Source organism: Cervus canadensis, chromosome 31 (assembly GCF_019320065.1).
Source record: "Cervus canadensis isolate Bull #8, Minnesota chromosome 31, ASM1932006v1, whole genome shotgun sequence".
In the NCBI taxonomy this organism is placed as follows: Eukaryota; Metazoa; Chordata; class Mammalia; order Artiodactyla; family Cervidae; genus Cervus; species Cervus canadensis.
Window position 1 is genome coordinate 23,813,765 of NC_057416.1, and position 19,001 is coordinate 23,832,765.

General features: G+C 53.6%; 1 protein-coding gene across 1 annotated transcript; it reads right to left on the reverse strand.

Moving 5' to 3' along the window:
* Window positions 1–1,217: 1,217 nt before the first annotated feature.
* DUSP4 (dual specificity phosphatase 4) lies at window positions 1,218–17,901 on the reverse strand. Its single transcript, XM_043454381.1, has 4 exons — window positions 17,051–17,901; window positions 7,093–7,238; window positions 5,900–6,119; window positions 1,218–5,274 (listed from the first exon to the last, which is right to left on the reverse strand). Exons 1-4 carry the CDS (start codon window positions 17,481–17,483, stop codon window positions 4,889–4,891), a joined length of 1,185 nt encoding a protein of 394 aa, XP_043310316.1. The 5' UTR covers window positions 17,484–17,901; the 3' UTR covers window positions 1,218–4,888.
* Between the last annotated feature and the right edge of the window lie 1,100 nt (window positions 17,902–19,001).

Here is a 19,001-nt window from a genome sequence, read left to right on the forward strand (position 1 = left end):
AATGCTGGGAAAGATTGAAGGCAGGAGGAGAAGGGGACAACAGAGGGTGAGATGGTTGGATGGCATCACCGACTCGATGGACGTGAGTTTGAGCAAGCTCTGGGAGTTGGTGATGGATGGGGAAGACTGGCGTGCTGCAGTCCATGGGGCCGCAAAGAGTCGGACACGACTGAACGACTGAACTGAACTGAGTACTTCCAAAATAATGTTAGGTAACAATGACACAGTGGAAATACATGTTTACTAACATGCTTTTGGTTTACACTTTGGGACATTTGTACCAACTGAATCGGATAGAACCAACCCCCAAATGAGCACTGGGGAACCACTGCCTTGTATCACTGTTGTCCGTTTATTTCTTCTATCTGGCCTCGACGCAAATTGCTATTTAGTTTCCATGCTCCCAACAGAACATGAGGGAACACGAGGTCTCCAAAATTTCCTAAGATTTTGTGAGCCAGGCCCCCTTGCTATTGTTGAGAAGGGTGTGGCAACTCCTTGTGCAATCTTTGATTGTAGCCCTAATCACTTGTGCTGTGTTTAAGATTGCCAGCCATCCTTATCACTCCATTCTGTGCCTGGCAGAAAGCAGACTCTCAAAAGCAAATATTGTATATTAACGCATATATATGGAACCTAGAAAGATGGTACTGATGAATCTGTTCTTAGGGTAGCAATGGAGATGCAGACATGGAGAAGAGACTTGTAGACACAGTGGGGAAAGGAGGGGGTGGGACGAATCGAGAGTAGCACTGAAACATATCCACTGCCATAGGTAAAACAGACAGCCAGTGGGAATTTGTTCTGAGACTCAGGGAGCTCAAACTGGTGCTGTGACAAGCTAGCGGGGTGGGATGGGGTGGGAGGTGGGAGGGAGGTTCAAGAGAAGGGGACGTATGTATACCTATAGCTGATTTACGTTGATGTATGGCAGAAACCGGCACAATATTATAAAGCAATCATCCTCCAATTAAAATAATTTTTTAAAAAAGACAGCAGACTCTCACATGAGGACATCTGTGTCTTACCCTTCACTTCTTCCTCTCTAAGAAACCCAATTCTCAGAGATTTCCTCTCTGCCTTCACCTGCACCTTCCATGGTATTCAGGGAGCTCAGATTTGAGTGGCCCGTCTCCACAAGATTACCGTCAAATGATTCGGATCTTCCAAGTCATCATATTGGCAGTTTTTCAGGAAAGGATAAACCAAGCCAGAGGTGGTCGAAAATGTATTTATTTTTCTTCAAATGATCTTTGTCTCAAGCAATAAATAAAAACAGACATGTTGACTTTTCTAAAAAAAAAAAAACCAAACAACAACAAAATTCCCCTAAACTATATACATCCTACAGAAATACAAGCATATCAAATGTAGAAATGACATCACTCTGAAAGATGGGGCTATTTACAGAAATTACAAGTATTGCATTGCTGTCTTGAAGAAGCCTCTTTCTCACATGACTCATAAGCTCTAAGGGAGAGCAGGGTTCTCTTCAAAGACGTGGCACTCTACAGCCTTTTTTTCTCCGGCTGCACCATGCAACATGTGGGATCTTAGTTCCCTGACCAGGGATCGAACCCACACCCCCTGCATTAGAAGCACGGGGCTGGACTGCTAGTGAAGTCCCTCTCCACACTTCTTGATAAACAAACTTGCAAAGAAGAGCACTGACAGCCAGACACGTTCTTCAGTTCCTTACGAACCACAGATCAGCTTTTGAGGGGCGTAAAAAGGCACCTCGTCCAGGAGGTCTTAGGCCCCGGGAGCTCCTGACAGAAACCATAATGTCCCTCAGCAGAGCTGGGACCACGCGGGGCCAGGGACAACTGTCTGCTGTGGTTTCTGCCACACAAGCCAGCTCTGCGTTACCAAGCCCTGGCCTCCAACAGCACCTTGCCATCTAGAAAGTTAAGTTTCCCAAGCTCGGTTATGCAGGGAAAGCACTTGGGGAGCTTTGAAACCTACTGATGCCCAGGTCCCTCCTCCAGAATTCCTGGTGTACCTCGTCTGGGCTAACGGGCAGCAAAAGCGAACCCTGACTTTACCAACAAAGGCTGGTGGCCCAACTCCGATCTCACGGCCCCCTCCCCTCACACTGAGATCACCCATCCCACCTCCCTCTGCCCATCTTCCCAAGAATTTTGTATTTTTTCTCATATAGAATCAGAATCAACTCTCTACAATCAGGCTAGGATGGACATCTGAGGAAAATGGCCTCCAGTCTCTACAGATGATCCAGTGAGTCAATAGCACAGGTCACCATGGATCAAAGTGGCAAAGCTTTCTGACTGTGACAGAAATTGCATGTCACCAGAAATCACTTCATGGGAGAGACGCCTGTTGAAACCCAGTGGCCATTTCGAGGGACCTCATGGTGCTGTCTTCATTAGAGCTCTTTCTTCCAAGTCATCAAAGAGGCTTCTGATGGTAGAAGTAGACAGTGACCCCCAAATCCCCGATTCCAATCAAGCCCATTTCCTATTTGATTTCTAAGGGTTTGGGGACTCACACTGTTATCAAGTACAAAGGAAATGGCTTTATAAATAGTGGTTTGACACTGTGGACACGAGACTTGAATTGGAAAGCAGGGAAGAGACCCGGTCGGGGCGGGTCCTGGGCTCCGACTGTCCGGGCAGCTGGAATCCGGTTCGGGAAAGCACAATACACAGATTTTGGCAAATGTACACTCATTCTGTAAAAAGTCAATCTGTTCTAAGCTACTTTCCCTCCCTCTTCAAGCAGTCCCTCCTGCAGACCTATCTGTCTGTGGGAACCCACACTTTTCCAGCAGTGGAGCACATTTGACCGCATTCATCACAAAACATGAAGCAACTTCCAAGAATCAAGGAAGACAAGGGAACGTCCAGCTGAGCTGTCTCTCAATAGGCCCAGTGTCATGAACCATACCCCTTCACGTCTTCAGGAGGGGTTCAGCCAAGCAGCTACCGGGAAAGGATGGGGCCTTGGGCTTTTCTAAAAACAGGAAGTGGGAACTCTGGCCACACCCAAGACAAGGCCTGACAAAGGCAGGACAGATGATGCCAGGTTCATGTTTATGGAAGAAAACGTAAGGAACCTGGTCCTGTCTGGGACGTGGGGACAAGAAGGAGCACTCCGACACTATGCTGACATCGAGGCTTGAAGTTATTAATGGGTGAGCAGCACTTCGATCCTCAGAGGGCAAAAACAACCCCAAAAAGCAAAACCTAAAGCATGCTCTCGTTTCTAGACAAGTTTGGGATTACTGCTAACCTGGCATGGGGTGACAACACTGTCCACAATACTATAAGTTAAATAACCCGTGGTTAGTTCCCTCCTCCCTCCCCCCAAGCCCAACCCACCTGCTCCTTGTTCCAAATGCCACTCCTCTATTTGCAAAGGCCCCCTGAAAACAGCATTATCTCAAGAAAGGATTCTGCTATGGCACGCTAGTGCCCATCCAGAAACCAGCTTCCCTGCAAAGAGTCTGCCTGACTCCTCACTCACGCTCTCTTGCTGTCCTAATCTTCCACAGGACCTCCAGTGGGGTGTCCACGCCCTTCTTTTTATTCACCTATTCACTTTACAGATATCCACCTACACCAGGAATCTTTTAAGATCACAAGAATTTGTTGGCATACTTCATTCCAAGCAAACCCCCTAAAATTAAAATCTCCGATTTAGGCAAAAGAGAGAGAAAAAAAAAATGGTGCTTCCACGTCCCTCTCCGGTCTATCTCTTGTTAGCTGGGTTCCCCAAGGGCCTTGGCAAATGATTCGCTGCAGGAGAATCTGAATTGCACCCAATTTTTTTTTTAGGAGCACCTTACACGATATGGCATTTATCACAGATGATATACAAGTCCTCGGGCAGGTCTAGGAGAAAAATGCTTCCACCGCCAAACTGAGTTACTGATCATCCGAATCGGTTGTATGGTTGTGGTTTCAAATCACTTCGGTGGTCCATGTGCCCAAGAACCAACTTCAAAAATAGTCTCCAGTCCATATTCAAGGATGTGCTATCTGTGGATGTACACACCCACAGATTCTGGTATTCGCGATGGACGGAGGGGGTGGTGGAACCAATCTCCCACGGATCCCCAGGGACAGCGCTAACAACGTCCTCCCTTCCCTTTCTCCTCCTCCCACCCCACCCTGCTCCCTTCTCAGCGGCAGCAAATGCAAGCTGACCGTCATGCCATCTCAAACACACCACTTCTCACTGCGTTGACGTCTGCATGCTGCTGTGCTCCGCGGGTCCACACCAACATCAATATATTCTAAAATCACGGTCACTAGACTTTGTGTACTTACATACTCTGAGCAAATTCTCAATAAATACTTTTATTTATTATTAAGCGTAAGTATTCACCTGTTGGTGGTGACTTAGAAAGGAGAACCATGTCCTAAAAGATTTCTTCCAAAAAAAAAAAAAAATTCCTGTAACTACCACAACAAAAGGACCAGCACACAGAAGCAGGCACTTCTGGTCAACTTGTTTTCGGCCCTGTCCCTCCCCCGCCACCCGTCTCCCCCTTAATAAAACCGGGAGGGCACATTTGCCAGGATCTGTGGGTTTCCTAACTTCAAGCCTTACTGCTTTAAAAAAAAAGAAAAAAAAAATGAGGTAAGAAATTCCTATCTGAAAAGTAAAACTGACACAAACCAAGACCCAGGTCTTCCCTGCCTGCCGAGGAAGCCGTTATTGCTCTAAGTTGGAGTGTTTTGTTTGTCTGCGTTTAAATATGTATTCGAGGTCCTTATTGCCATTCTAGCTGGCCCCACGGTCGGCCAAAGAGAGATGGATGGAAGGAGCTTGGTCGCCAGGCGCCCTGCGGGTCAGTCCGGACCTGCTACCGGGCCACGGGGCCCCACCCGACGTGGGCTGGTGGGAGGGTGTTCCGAGGCTTCTAACAGCTGGGGGAGGTGGTGATGGGGCTGTGCAGGTAGGGCAGGCTGCTGGGGGCCGGGTGCACCCCCACGGAGACCGGGAAGCTGAAGACGAACTGCGACGTGGGCGTGGGGGTGGCCTTGCCCCGCTCGCGCAGCGGCCCCGACGGGCTGGCGGCCTCCACCGCGCAGGACGTGGCCAGCACCTGCGCCTCGAACTGCAGCAGCTGCCCCATGAAGCTGAAGTTGGGCGAGATGATGCTCCGCCGCTGCTTGACGAACTCGAAGGCCTCCTCCAGCCGCACGCGCTTCTTCATCATCAGGTAGGCCAGGCAGATGGTGGCCGAGCGCGAGATGCCAGCCTGGCAGTGCACCAGCACGCGCCCGCGGCAGTCCTTCACCGCATCTGGGGCAGAGAGCCGCGGGCCCGTTAGCGTCCCCAAGCCCCCGTCCGTCCCGCGCGCGGGACGAGGGCACTGGGGGAAGGATTGGAGAAGCATTGGTCGGGGCCCTCCCTCTGAACCACGGAAGGAACAGCCCTCCGAGGCTGAGGCCAGGAGAGGAAACCCACGGGGCCAGGGAAGGCCCGTAGGCTCTAGGCTATTTGGGAGACTTAACCAAACAAATGTGCCAGGCTTAGGAAATACACATGCTAAAGCCGCGTGCCAGCACACAGAGAGGGCTTTTCATTTGCTGGAGCAAAAACAATGACCCAGTTCTCTCCGGGCCTTCCTCCCCACCCCAAAGTCTTATCTGCTTGGCAGGTGGGACATGAAGGCAAAGGTTCTTGGCTCTATCAGCTAACAGTGCCTGCGGCTTGATTAAGTCCATCTTCCTACCCCTGGGCAACTCAACACCCCAAGGGCCAGCCTTCCCACTGAGAAAGAGGGAAAATAGGCACCCTCTGGGCAGGGCCCTTCCTAAGTCCCTCCAGCTCCAAGTGGTTCCCTCTTCCCTCCCTTCCTGTCTCTGCCAGCCTTGCACCCAGCGCCCCATCCTTGAACCCAGCACCCTGGCCAGGGCCAGCCTACCGATGTACTCGATGGCTTCCATGAACCAGGAGCTGATGTCGGCCTTGTGGTTGTCCTCCACCGGGATACACTTGTACTGATAGTGTCCTTCGAAGTGGTTCGGGCAGTCGGAGGAGACGTTCAGCAAGGCCGTGATGCCCAGGGCATCCAGCATGTCCCTGCGGGCCGCGTGATAGGCACTGCCGAGGTAGAGGAAGGGCAGGATCTCCACCGGACCCCCCTGCAGAAGGGGAGAACAGAGGGGCCCCCCAAATATCATAAGTGTAAGACAGTGGGACAGAGGGCTGGGGTGGTGGGACGGGGAGAGGGAAACCAGTCTGGGGCGGGGGGGTGGCGCTTTCACAGGTCCTGGGAAGATGGCCTGTGGACCCTGCCCCTCCCGGTCTCCCCGTGTCCTGCTGGGGCTCCAGGAGGGAGTGATGCGCTCAGTGGGACCTCTCTGGCCTTGATGCTTGCTCTGCCTTGATGCTGGGCCCCCCTCTCTGGTTCAAGCAGCCCACCTCCCGCCGCCCCCAGTGACCAATGAAGCAGGAGACACAGCGCTGGCCTTGTTCCACTGTATGTGATGTGAGGAGTTTACACCTGCTACCACTATGCTACTTGCTGCAGATCAAAAACAGACGCCAGAGCAACCTCAAAGACAAGAGAAGGGATCCTGGCAAAAGGAGGTTATGTTGGCTTCGCTGGTGACACTATTCTGAGGCAGATCAACACGAGTGATGTGGGATTTGGGGAGCAGAGTTGCAAGACCCCATCAATTTACTCCATCTCTGTCTAAAGGAGAGGGCTGGAAGGCGTGTGCTTGTAAGAATCATAGTGGCATGAGCTGGTTTTCTTAGGAGAAAGGTTGGTTGCCCACTGATGTTCACTTAGCATTTATAATTCGCTTATATGGGGAGGGGGGCGGACAGCTCTGACTCTTTTGAATCAGGGCTGGGGTCTCAGCTTCCTACAGAGCAGCCCACACACGTCTGGCCTCCTTACTTGTCTGCACATAACTCTGGGAGCAAAGTCAGGGACTTGGGTCTTTATATTCTTTTTTTAAGGATAATGAGAGAAGGAAGGGGAAGAATTTCAAAGGAATAATGGATTCCACCTAAGTCGCACCCCAACACTCAGGGTTCATAAATTCACCCAGCACTGGGGCCCTGAGTCCTGAGCCTCTGACAAGCGAAGTCTGATCTCAGCCCCACCTGGTCGTGCAGTGGGGTTCCACAGGAGCTGCAGCTCAGGTCCAGGGACTCCGCCGTGCTCGGAGGTACAGCAGGTGGGATGGCTGCCAGGGCCTTGGTCTTGGAACAGAATTCTGGGTACTCGGAGGAGAACCTCTCATAGCCACCTGTAAAGGAGAAAGATGCTCGGGTTAATGGGGTCACTGAGCCAGCAGGAAACCAAACCAGCGGAGAACTTGAACCCTACCCTTCATAGAGGAGAGCTGTTGGGAAGCTAGGGCTGGTTGCACCTCCACTGGCCACTGGGTGGTGCTGTGGGCCCAGAGATAATGGCTAAGGAGACCTTTTTCCAGAGATGGGGAGACTACCTTGGGGAAGAGCGCATCCTAAAAGCTGGAAGAAAAGCTTTAGGGACAAGACTTCGGTTTAGAATGCAGATACACAAAGGAGGATGTGCAGGGGGAGATGAAGAAGGGATGCTTTCTTTACAGTGATGACAAAGAAAGAGGGAAGCGCCACTAGGGGTTTTCATGAGGCCACAACTGAGTCCTGGGACCCACAAAGATGTCTGTCATCTCCCAACTCCAGCTCTTCTTTTGGAGAGGTTCTCCAGTGTGGGAGAGAATAAAAAAACTATTATCCTGGCACCAGCCCTTCTGGACCTCAGCATCAGAACAGATGCCAATCACACAGCCTCATGAACAGCTGTTCCATCAACAAGGGGCCAAAACGAGAGGAAACGGGCTTAAATCTAAACAAATCCCTCTTGCCTCATCCAGGTTTGGGGCACGGGAGGATTTCCTGACCTGAGAGTTGCTAAGCCCTGGGATAGTTCTCTGCAGGATCATCTTCCGGTGAAGGGAGGTCGTTTAAGTAAAAGGAGACAAACGGCCAACTTCTGTGGAGTAGCGTTAGTGCCATTCAGGCAAGGGAGGCTGGGCAGGGGTGGGCAGAGACGCAGGCAGAGGCGGGCAGGGAAACACACCAAGAAGAGATCAGCCTGTGTCTCTGATTTTCTTGTGCACTCTGGGACTTTGCTTTGTGGGAAACTTACCATCTATTATTGTCAAGGTTTGGCCCTGCTTGGGTTTTTTTGTTGTTGTTGTTGTTGTTGGTTTTTGTTTTGATGTGGACCATTTCTGGAGTCTTGATTGGATGTGTGTTGGGGGCTTCCCAGGTGGCACAGTGGTAAAGAATCTGTCTGCAGTGCAGGAGACGCACGCAGGTTCAATCCCTGGGTCAGGAAGATCCCCTGCAGGAGGGCATGGCAATCCACTCCAGTATTCTTGCCTGGAGAGTCCCCTGGACGGAGGAGCCTGGCGGGCTACAGTCCACGGCGTCACAGAGTCGAACACAACCGAGCATGTATGCACTGCTTCTGTTTTGTATTTTGATTTCTTGGCCCTGAGGCACATGGGATCTCAGCTCCCCAAACAGGGATCACACCTGCGCCCCCTGCGTTGGAAGCTGACATCTCAACCCCTGGATCAAGAGGGAATCCCTCTGCTTGTATTTTTATTTTGCAGTTACTATTGGACCAAAAATAGATTATAAATGAACTCAGCAGGGTCTGCAGGTTGTGGAACAACCACTCAACGGATGGTCACGTAGGCAGCTGGCCCGTTACACCTTTATGACCGACAGGATGGGTGCCACTGTTCTCTAGCCCTAACCATTCACAGCAATTTTCCAACATGTGACGGTTAGTCAGTTCCTTGCCCTGAATCCCAACCCTAGACACTACCGCTTGGGAGGGGAAAGAAAATGATCCTTTGCCACATCGTAAGGCTTCCAGAAACAGGGCAGACATTTTTTCCTCTCTGAGCGGGAGGCTCCTGGTTTCCCTCCCCCAGGCTATAAATGGCCATTTCTTGGTCACAGGCCCTCGCTCCTGCTGAGTCATAATGACCAGCCTCCCTGGAGGGAAAACCTGCTGGAGGGCCCAGTCCTGCCGTCTTCAGCGGTGCTAGTGGCCTGAGTGGACTTCTTGTCAGAGGAGCAGCCCTCCCTTTCCCCTATCAACCTGCCAACGCTTCCGCCCCAAACGCAGGCTATGGGCAGGGAGAGCTGGCAAGGGCCTTTAGCTGAAGCCCCTGTGATGGGCCTCTGGGATGGAAACTTGGGGAAATGCTGCCCTTTGGAGAAAGTAAAAGGAGAAGTGGGTCCATCTACAAACCGATGTTGATCGTCTATATGAAACACCATCACTTGCTATTCTGTACTTCCAGAGGATCTGAAAAGTTGAGTGAAAGGATCTATGTGTTTGTAACATAATTTGAGCTATGAAAATGCATCCCAAAGAGATACAAGACGTTGAGGGGTGCCCTCCAAAAAGCTCATCACCTGGACAGGCAGGCCAGCAGAGTCATAGAACGGTTAGGGCAAGGCTCCAAGGTCATAGAGAAGCAGCAGATCTGAGGACAGAAGGAGCCAAGGAACCTCAGTGGTAGAAAGAATGTTCTTTCCGCTGCTGAGAAGGCTCGGAGCAGGGCACCAGACGGAAGGGAAAGAGCTCTGGGTTGAATGCCAGCCCTGTGAATAAATCATGGGCTGTGCAGCCTGGAGACATCTCTGAACCTCTCTGAGCCTCCTCCTCATTTGTAAAATGTAATGAAACTTCCAGGTCAGTCTCCGCTGGGGACTGACCAGAACAGCCAGTGCGCTGTGCCTGGCCCCAGGGAGACATGCAATGAACGTTTCCTCCTTTGGTACCTAAGGGGACTCCAGCTTCACTGACAACTTGTCACACTCTGGACAGCTTTCTCCTCCTGGGCTTTCCTTCTTTTTTCCAGTGGGCATCTGGAGAGCTGGTAGTTAGGCGGCAGAAGAACAGGTACCAGGCACTTCCTGCGTGTCACGGCCCCTGCCCAGTCAAGGACATCTGCTACCTCCAGGGCTGACCATCCATCAATCCCCAGGGAGCAGCAGAGCCCTGGAGGGGTCCCCAGCCTGTAACTGACCCTGGGGGTGTGGCAGGTGTAGGGGATGGGGGAGGGTGCAGGCGAGACCAGACCAGGCTTGAAAGGGGGGGCTACCTGTCGTCTCCCCAAGGCTGCACGTAACAGGACAGAGACAGAATGCAAAACGATCACTGAAAAGTCCGTTTGCTCTGGAGATCTTCAAAGAACAAGCAGAAAGGAGCTAAGTGAAGAAGAAGAGTCGTTCAGGAGACAGGAGCAAAGGGAGGGTGGCGTCCCTGACATGGGAGCAACAGAAAGGATTTCCCCCCGGAGCCGTCATTAGCTGTGAGGGATCTGTGACTGGTAGTTACAAGGAGCATCACCAAAGGACCTCCTTTTGAGGCTAGGAGCTGCAGTCAGGCCAGGACGTCAGATGATAGAACACACCCTCGTGGAGTCGGGAGCTCTCGGGTGATGCAGTGCAGATACAGGAGTGCAGGTCAGGGGCCATTCAGGCCACACCCCACAAGGCCCCACCCCAGGAAGCCATCTCCCATCCAGGTTAATAAAAATGACAGACCCTCTTAAAAGGAAATGTTCATTATGTGTCAGGCTCTTCCCACCCTGGTATCCAACCAGCAGCCTTGGAGGAAGGCGTGCCGATTTAACACAATTTAACAGAAGAGAAAACTTGCATGGCGGCCCCACGTAAGGGCATTCAGCCCACAGAAGGGGCCTCAAAGTCACTTGGAACCTGGTCATCAGGAGCCCGTCCTGGTGCTTGCCCACCGCTGCTTCTCCAGTGGCCCTTCTCTAAGCCCCCTGCCCCCCCCCCACAGTGGTTCATCACTCTAGGAAAGAATTTTGATGCAGAAATAGAAAGAATGTGAACAGGGCACTGCTGACATTTCACTGAACTCTACTTCTCTCTGATGCTTTTCGAACTCCAGGTAGTTATGGAGGAGTCGTGACCAGCATTTTTTAAATTTAATGAAACAGAATAAACAGCGTGAAAGCACTGCATTTATGGACGGTATAATTTCACGGCACTCTGGTTTCACAGCGATGGTCCCCCATCACAGGGACTTCCCTATGGGCACTGAAAGGCACTTGCTGGCTCTTCTTCTCCCAGACTGTACATGGCACGTGCTGCAGTGGGGCACGACCCCAAAACAGGGGGACAGACACCAGGCCAGGCCAGGAGCTGCTGCGGGACACCACTCATGTCTTACATCTCTTGGGGGGAAATGTATTTTAAGAGCTCAAATTATGTAATAAACGCATGGATCATTTCACTTTAAAAAAAAAAAGGTCAGATCCTCTAGAAGTATATAGAGTAGCCCTATAGGAGGCCCTGATGGAAACGAAACTCAGTTTCTTATGTGGGATGGCAGGGAAGAAGACTGCTTTCAGCCTCTCCCCTTAGCGCCTCCCTTCCCAGCTCACATCTGTGCAGGTACCACAGCCACAACCCTTCCAGCAAGAGTGAGATTTATTTGTATTTTTTTTTTATCTTTGACCACCTCCTGCAGTATGCAGGATCTTAGTTCCCCGACCAGGGATAGAACCTAGGCTGCCTGTACTGGGAGTGCACAGTCTTAGCCACTGGACCACCAGGGAAGTCCCAAGAGCTAGATTTAGATCTCCAAGCTTTATCCAGAACTCATGAGAGGGAAAGTTTATTGCCACTGCAGACATGGTGGGGTGGGATGGGGGAGCTTCTATCCTGTGGCCTTGGAGCTATGTGGTGGGGGTGGGGAGGCAGATGGGTGCAGAGGAGCCCCAGCTCTGACTGTAGGAGCGGGAAGAGACACATCCCCTCCTACGCCCCATTTTCCACCCTCAGAACACAAGGATTCCAGACGCTGTCTTCTCCAAGTTCCAACATTCTGTGCTCCTGAATGGTCATGAACTGACTTGCCGATTATCAACTGACAGCAGGTATGTTTCCATCAGACCTGTGTATTTCCACCTTCTGAACACAATCTCACAACACATCCGTCAGTGAATTTCCCACCATTTTTTTTCCCCTATGTCCTGTTACATGTTAATTCAGTAACAGATATGCTGACTAATTTTGACCTGTTTTTCCCATGTTCTTATTTAATAATATACCTTCTAGCCTCAAAGCTCTCATTTTCTCATCTTAATTTTAAAACCGGAGTGTCTGGAGGGGGCGGGGCAGAAAGGACTATAATTTTCTACCCAGCTTCCTTGAGGAATAACTGTGCCTACGGTTCAACTGTCTTCTTTTCGTCTTCTCACACGGACAGCAAGGCGGTTTTCAAAGCTGACAGACCTGCTCAGGCGGGTGGGGCGGGGGGTGATGTGTGCCGAAGTCCTTTGAAAGGACAGGCTGCTATAGGGCCTGTCATCTCGCCGTGATAGGACTCTTAATGGGGTCTGTGATGGAAGGACAGTCTCTTGGTGGTGACGATGGTCGCGGATCTTAACATGGCTGCCACTTTTCCCCTATTACCCTCTCTACACTCACAATATCAACCTGTTCACAAACAGGGCTCATGGGCTTGCTGTCCTGGGACATCTCATCAATACCAAGCAAACACTGCCCAGCAGGCAAAGTCTGGGGACGTCTGAAGGTCCTTTGGCTTTGAGAGCTTCCAAGACTTCCGGTTTACATACGTGGGCTCCTCATCTCGGGGTTACCGGCCGAGACCTCTGAGTCCTGGGTCTGACACCTCTGGTGTCCCGAGCAGCTGCTGGACACCCGAGGTCACACCCGAGGCTGGATCTCGTTTGCAGCCCCTCCCGGTCCTTCTCTGCCATCTGCTCCCTTCAGCAATCTGGCTTCCGTCTAGTCTAGATTTCTTCCTCCCCAGCTTCCTCTTTGTTAAACGGGAACTGCCTTCCAGGAAGGAAACCAGCTATCTGGTTTCGGATGTTCTGATTTTTTTTTAAGGAATTCCTTGGCTCTTTAAAAAGGCCACCTTTCTCCTCTTAGTTCTCTGTGCAGCCCACCTTGGGGAAGGGCAGCCTACCTTTCCTATAAGCATCCAAGACAAGCCCAAGGGAGGTGAGATGGACTTTCTGACAATCAGGAGTCACTCTCAGTTTACACCTACACCCTGTCTTTAGCCGCTTGTGTGGACTGGAAACATCCAGTGCAGATGATGCAAAGAGTGGTGACTGCCTCATTCTTTATAACTCTTGAAAGTCTCACACTAAGGGTTAGGAATTACCCTTAAGGCCTACCCTTACCTTTATGTTTGTAACTCTAACAGTCCTCAGCTCTCCTGGGTACTGTGTCCTGTTTGCGAGAAGAAAAGCCAGTCCTTTTGCCTTTGGGTGAAAGAGCTGCCCTTAGCATCCCCCAGGACTTGCCATTTGGTGCCACTGACCTGGAAATGAGGATGGGCAGGGCAGATGGACATAGAGAAAAGACAGAACACAGCTGCCTGACCACTGCCCAGAGCTCTCATGATGGGCCTCAGTCGCTGTTCGCACTGAAGGCATCATGTCAGGTCTCTATAATCAAGCTTGGGGACTATCGGGTATGTGACTTCCAACCTGGAAGGATAAGTTGGAGTATCTTGATCCTCCCAATTTCTCAAAATAGCTCCAGGATGGCTTTTAAATCAGAACTTGAGTAAGAACTGACAACAGTCACAGGTTGAAAAAAACTTTAGACAGAAGCAAAAGTAAGATAATGTTTATGTACCCGAAATCTTCTGTGTAACAGACTGATCTCTTATTTGGGGGATGTGGAAAGTAAAGAATGACTTCTATTAAGGTTAAAAAAAAATGCTTTTTGTCTTTCTCTACTGGGGGGAGGGGGTCTAAAACCCTAATCCAAGGATCTATGAAGGAAAGAGAAAGGGATTTCAAAAGAAACGTGTACTATAATTAAATATGAAAAGCTGAAATCTCTAAACTGTCCCAAAATGCCTTACAGGGTTTTCAATAAATTGAGTTTTACCCCAGTGGGAAGATTAACTAGCCAAACGATCAGAAAATGTAGTGATTTGGGTTACTGCTTTTAGCAAACCTTGGGTATTATTCGGAATTGTAAATGCCAGCCCGTAGCATTGCCTTGATACTCTTAACTATGAATTCCTGCCTGTGGTATTAGTTATTAACTACCTGCACTATATAACTAATTGCCCTTCAAAGTGGCAGAAATAGAAAAATCAGCTGTTTAAATGCAGTTAATTGGTAAAAGCCTATAGCTTGTGACCAGGAAGGGTAATAGAACTTCTGAAAATATCCAGCTGTTTTTACTGTCCCCCCAGGATGGCAGATATCAACAGTCTTCCACAGGCTTAATGTCTGACCACTTTTACTCCTCACCCACCACCACACCTGAAAGGTCACACAGAAGGCCCCACTGGCCGCAAAATAAAAGGAACTTGGGGGGTGGGGGGAATCATCCAAATTACCCAACCCCTAATCAATTCAGGCATTTACTAAAGATAATATAAGCGGCTTTAGTTTCCTGCCCCCAGGGCCTCCTGCGAGGAACCCACCTTTCCTGCTGTTGCTGGCTTCTGCACTGGCCGCCCCCAGGCGCACCTCCCCGCAGCGCCAAGGGAGCCCATTTCCTTCTGCCCTCACTGGGGGGTGCCTTTGCAGGGAAAGGCAAGGAGAAGGAAGAGGAACTGTGTGAAGACCGCCTCTGCTTAGCACCTAAATGAAAACAAGCTGAGCTGAATAGAATATGAACCAGTTAACCTCAAAGATGTTCCATCACCACTGCAGAACAAGCTGGAAGGAGGTACCCTCCCTCCCCACAATCTCTGAATTTAGGCGGTTGCTTCCAAAGGCAGGCTCCCTGTGCTTAGAAAGACCCAGTTGAACCTCTCCTGGCCCCTCCCGGGAGGGCCTGTAAAAAGAAGTTGGACCCCACGCCCAGGCCATGACCCTCCCCAGCTCAGAGGATGCTGTCTTGGAGAGGCTGCAAGCGGTCTGCCCTGCGCGCTCCGGGTCAGACAACAGGAGGCAGTGCAGGCCTCGGGAGGAAACAGCCCTTAAAGCACTCCTTTTCCTTCGGCCAGGCACCTCGCCAACCGCCAGGGGACTGCCGACCCCACAAACTAGCATTTGCCTCGCGCCCGGCGGCCGGCCCGCGCGGCGGCTCTCGGTACAGATCTGGTTCCGGGCTCTCCTGGCGGGATTCGGGGGGAACCAGGCAGGTGCCGTGAGCCCAAGGAGGGAACCTTAAAAATCTGCTTCTCTCGCCGGGAGCGGGGCCTAAGTGCGCGCCCGGAAACCCTAGGGCGGTCCTCTCTGGATTTCTTCCAGGAAAAAAAAAGAAAACAAAACGAACCCAGACGCCACGTGCGTCTGCTCTGCCTCGAGAAGGGTCCTGGGTTCCGGGGCCAAGCAGGCAGGCGCGCGATCGGGGTCCAAATCCGTAGCGATCGAAGCGAGCACGGCTCGGAGAACACCGCGGCCAGCCCATGCCACTCGAAGGGGCTTTCGTCCCAGAGAAATTTCTCTCATCGCCCCTACGTGCGCCAGCACCACGCACGGGAGGACGAGCGGCGTGCTCTACTGCGGGGACCCCATCCCGGCGCTCCACCCGGTCCGGGAACGCGGGGCTCCCGGTACACCTCGGCGCCGGGGCAGGGCCCCTTGGCCCCTGCGCCCAGGTCGCCTCGCTTAGCGCCGGGTCCTTCCGGTGCAGAGCCCTTCCTGGCACTTTCCCTTAAAGCGCTGCGAGGAGAAGGGAGGAGCGATGAGCCCCGTCAGAGGTGCCAAAGGCCGCCCTCGCAGAGAAAGAAAAATCAGCAAAATCGCCTTAGTGGTTCAACCAAAGGTCAACAGCATTTCCCCAGCAGCTGACAGGTCAAATGGCCAGGAAACAACTGCCGAGAACAAAGCCCCCCGCTGTTCACAGGGGCCAGCCCGGCCCCCCGGCTCTGAGCGGTGTGGTCGTGCTTTTTGGAAGGGGCGGTGGGGAGAGGTTTCCGCCGCGCCTCCCGCCCCATCTCCCTTCCTCTCGGGTGAGCGGGTCCGGAGAGGAAGGGCAGGAGGGAGGGGGCCAGGGGCGCCGGCAGGGAAAGGGGCGGCCCTTTGATGGCGGGGGTTCGAAACGCCTCCCTCGGGTCCAGGGGCGGCCAGGACCCGCAGCGGGCTGAGGAATGAGCGGAATGTGGCGCGGGTGGAAGGGGGGAACGCAGCGCCGCAGGGCCCCAACGACTCGCCCGCTCCCGGCCCGGCCCGGCAGGTGCGGCCGGCGTCCGGGTCCTTTCAGGTACTTGGGTAGCCTTAGGCCCTTTTGGAGTTTCCGACTTGCAGATTTGATAAGACCTCCCCTCCCCTAGAGTTTCGCACTCAAGCACGCGCCGCCATCTGAGAGTCTTGAGTCTGAACAAAAGGTCGTTACTTCTCAGCTGCCTTCATTTAAGAGGCCTCGTCCCGCTTGGCGACCCCCGCAAATACTCGGACCTCCTGCCTCCGTCCCCGGAGCTTGGGCCCTCCGTCTCCGGAGCCTGGGTCTAGCCCGAGGCGGGAGGGGTTGGCCACCCTTCCTGGTGAAGCTCGGAGTTGGGCTGCAGGAGAGGAGATATGGATTTTCTCCACATCCAGCCCGCAAGCTGACCCTCGTTTTTGCATTTATGAACGGCTGCTTTCCAGCAGGAGCCGCAGAACCGATCGCACCCCGGCGCTCACCCTCTTTCCCTCTCTTCCCCACGTCTCGAAATCGGTGCGGGACCCGGCCACGCCAAACCAACAGGCCTAACCTGTCCCCCACCTCCCGCGTAGTGGCACTTGAGAGCACTTCCCTGGACTCGAAGGTGGAAAAGCTGCTGAGTCGCTTCTCCCGCAAGGCCAGACCGTTAGTGGGTGTAAACAAATGCAGAATCGCCGGGAAGGTTCCGGAATTGCAGGTCACTGAGCCCTCACCATCTCTGAGGAATTCAGGAGCTCGCGCTTCCACACAAACGCACAAAATCCTTGCACACCAGCGCGCACACCAACACGCACAAAAGAGCGCGCGGGGGGATCCCGCAGCCACGAATCCCCCCAGGCACATCTTCTCCTGTCCACTAACGCGCAGGCCGCCCAGCTCCGCCGCACCGACGACCCTCCAGCTCGCGCCCGGCGCCCGCGTTTACCTTTCAGCAGGCAGATGTCGGTGCGCTCGGCGTTGCGACGCAGCGCCTGCACCACCAGCGACACGGTGCTGTCCTCGCGGAGGCTCTCGGCGCGCGGGCTGCGCTCGTCGTAGACGATGACGGCGGAGTAGAGGCCGGAGCGCAGGCGGGCGCGCACCTCCTCCTCGGCGGGCAGGATCTGCTCCAGGCTCACGGAGCCCTTGGCCCGCCGCCGCACAATGGTGTTGCAGCGCACGTTGACCGAGCCTCGAATATAGCCCGCGCTGTGCGCCAGGAACGGTCTGCAGTCCAGCAGCAGGCACTTGCCGCCGCTCAGCAGCCCCAGGGCGCCGTGGCTGCCGCTGCCGCCCGCGCCGCCGCCGTTCTCGTCCCGGTTCATCAGCCTTTTGAGCACGCTGCAGTCCATCTCCCGCAGCTCGTCCACCGTCACCATGGTCGCCGGGAACCGCGTCTGTTGGGCACGCGAGGAGGCGAAAGACGCCCGGGCGAGCTGGGTTCCAGGAAGGGGTGAGCGGGGGGTTACGAAAGGGCGCGCGCGGGCAGAAGCGGCCGCAAACTTGGCCCCTAGGGGCTCTCACTGGCGAACCTCTTTTCCCGGGTTCCCCCTTCCTCCGGCAGCTTCTCGGTTACATAGCAGTCTGGGCGGCCTCGGGCGCCGGGCAGCACGATGCCAAGGGGCAGATGGCAGTGGAGTGGAGTGTGTTTACGGGAGAGGTACGAGGGCTCCCTTCTGTTGTCGCCTCTATTGTATTTTGCCCGTTGCGCTGCCGACCCGGCCGCCGTTCCCCCACGAACTGCCGGAGCTCCGCGCTCTGCCCCAGCCAGAGTTTCCTCTCCTCGGCGTATAGATTTATTAATGCTCCTCGGCTCTCCCCCGGGAGGGGGCAGATGCATTACTACCTCGCGAGGCTCCGCCTCTTTCCATTCTCGGCCGCGAGCCCCGCTCCGCCCCCCGCGCCCGCTCCCCGCCCCCCCGGCGGCTCCCCCCGCCCCTCCGGCCCCACCTCCTCCGCGCGCCCCGGCGCGTGAATGGAGTGCCGGCCGCTCGCTCCTGGTCACGGGGACGCGACGTCACAAAGAGCGGAGTAAACAGGGCGCGCGGCGGTCGCCGCCAGGCCCATTCATAAAACCGAGACCTAGAGGAAGAGGGAGGAGGCCTCCGACCCGCTGGCGAGCGGCTGCGCCGGGACTTTGTGAATGGAGCGTGGCGGCGCCTCTCCCCAGCCTGCGCGCGCGTCCAGCCCGACCCTAGTTGCCTTGCACCGCCGCCTCGGTGGTGGCGGCGATGATCCGCGGAAAAAAACTGCCAGCCGAGAAGCTGGCCTAGCGGAGGGCCGGACTCGGTTTTGAGCTTTCATCGCGGTTTACCTCCGCGCTTCCCCCTTGCCAGCCTCGCAGGTGGCCCCCTCGTATCCAGAGGACTGGGAAACGCAGCATCGCAGCCGGCCCAGCCAGGCCCTCCTCGCCCCAGGCTTACGGAGCGCGTTCGGCCTGCTAGGCGTTTTTGTGTTTTTTTTTTTTTTTCTTTCTTTTTCAATTGCAGTTCCTCAGACTTTAGCTTCTGCCTTAGCCTGATCGATTTTCATCTTAAGGTATTAAATCAGTTTCATAGCTCCCGAGGAACGTGGGCAAACCCGAATCCAGAAGATGAAAAAGAAAGCCCTCGCGCCCCGAAGCCCGGTAATAGGAGTGAAGTGTTGAGTTTGTTGCTTTACGACCCAGAGGGAGACATTAATTGGATCCGGAATGTTGTTCCCAAGGAGGAAGGCGGAGTGCCACTCCCTTCCACGCTTCCTAAAGATGTTTATTTAACCCTGATGGGGGGATTGGGGGGGCAGACATTTTCGGCTTTTGGAAAAGTCCTCACGCCTCTCGTACTAGTGTGAATTGTCTTTCAGGAAATGACAATTAGGGTCCACATTTGGTGCGAAACTAGACCCCGAGAAATTGA

Coding starts and splice junctions, on each gene's coding strand:
- DUSP4 (XM_043454381.1), bottom strand. CDS start 17,483: ATGGTGACGGTGGACGAGCTGCGGGAGATGGACTGCAGCGTGCTCAAA. Junction 7,239..17,050: donor CGACATCTGCCTGCTGAAAG/GTAAACGCGGGC, acceptor TCTCCTTTACAG/GTGGCTATGAGAGGTTCTCC. Junction 6,120..7,092: donor GAACCCCACTGCACGACCAG/GTGGGGCTGAGA, acceptor CCCCTTCTGCAG/GGGGGTCCGGTGGAGATCCT.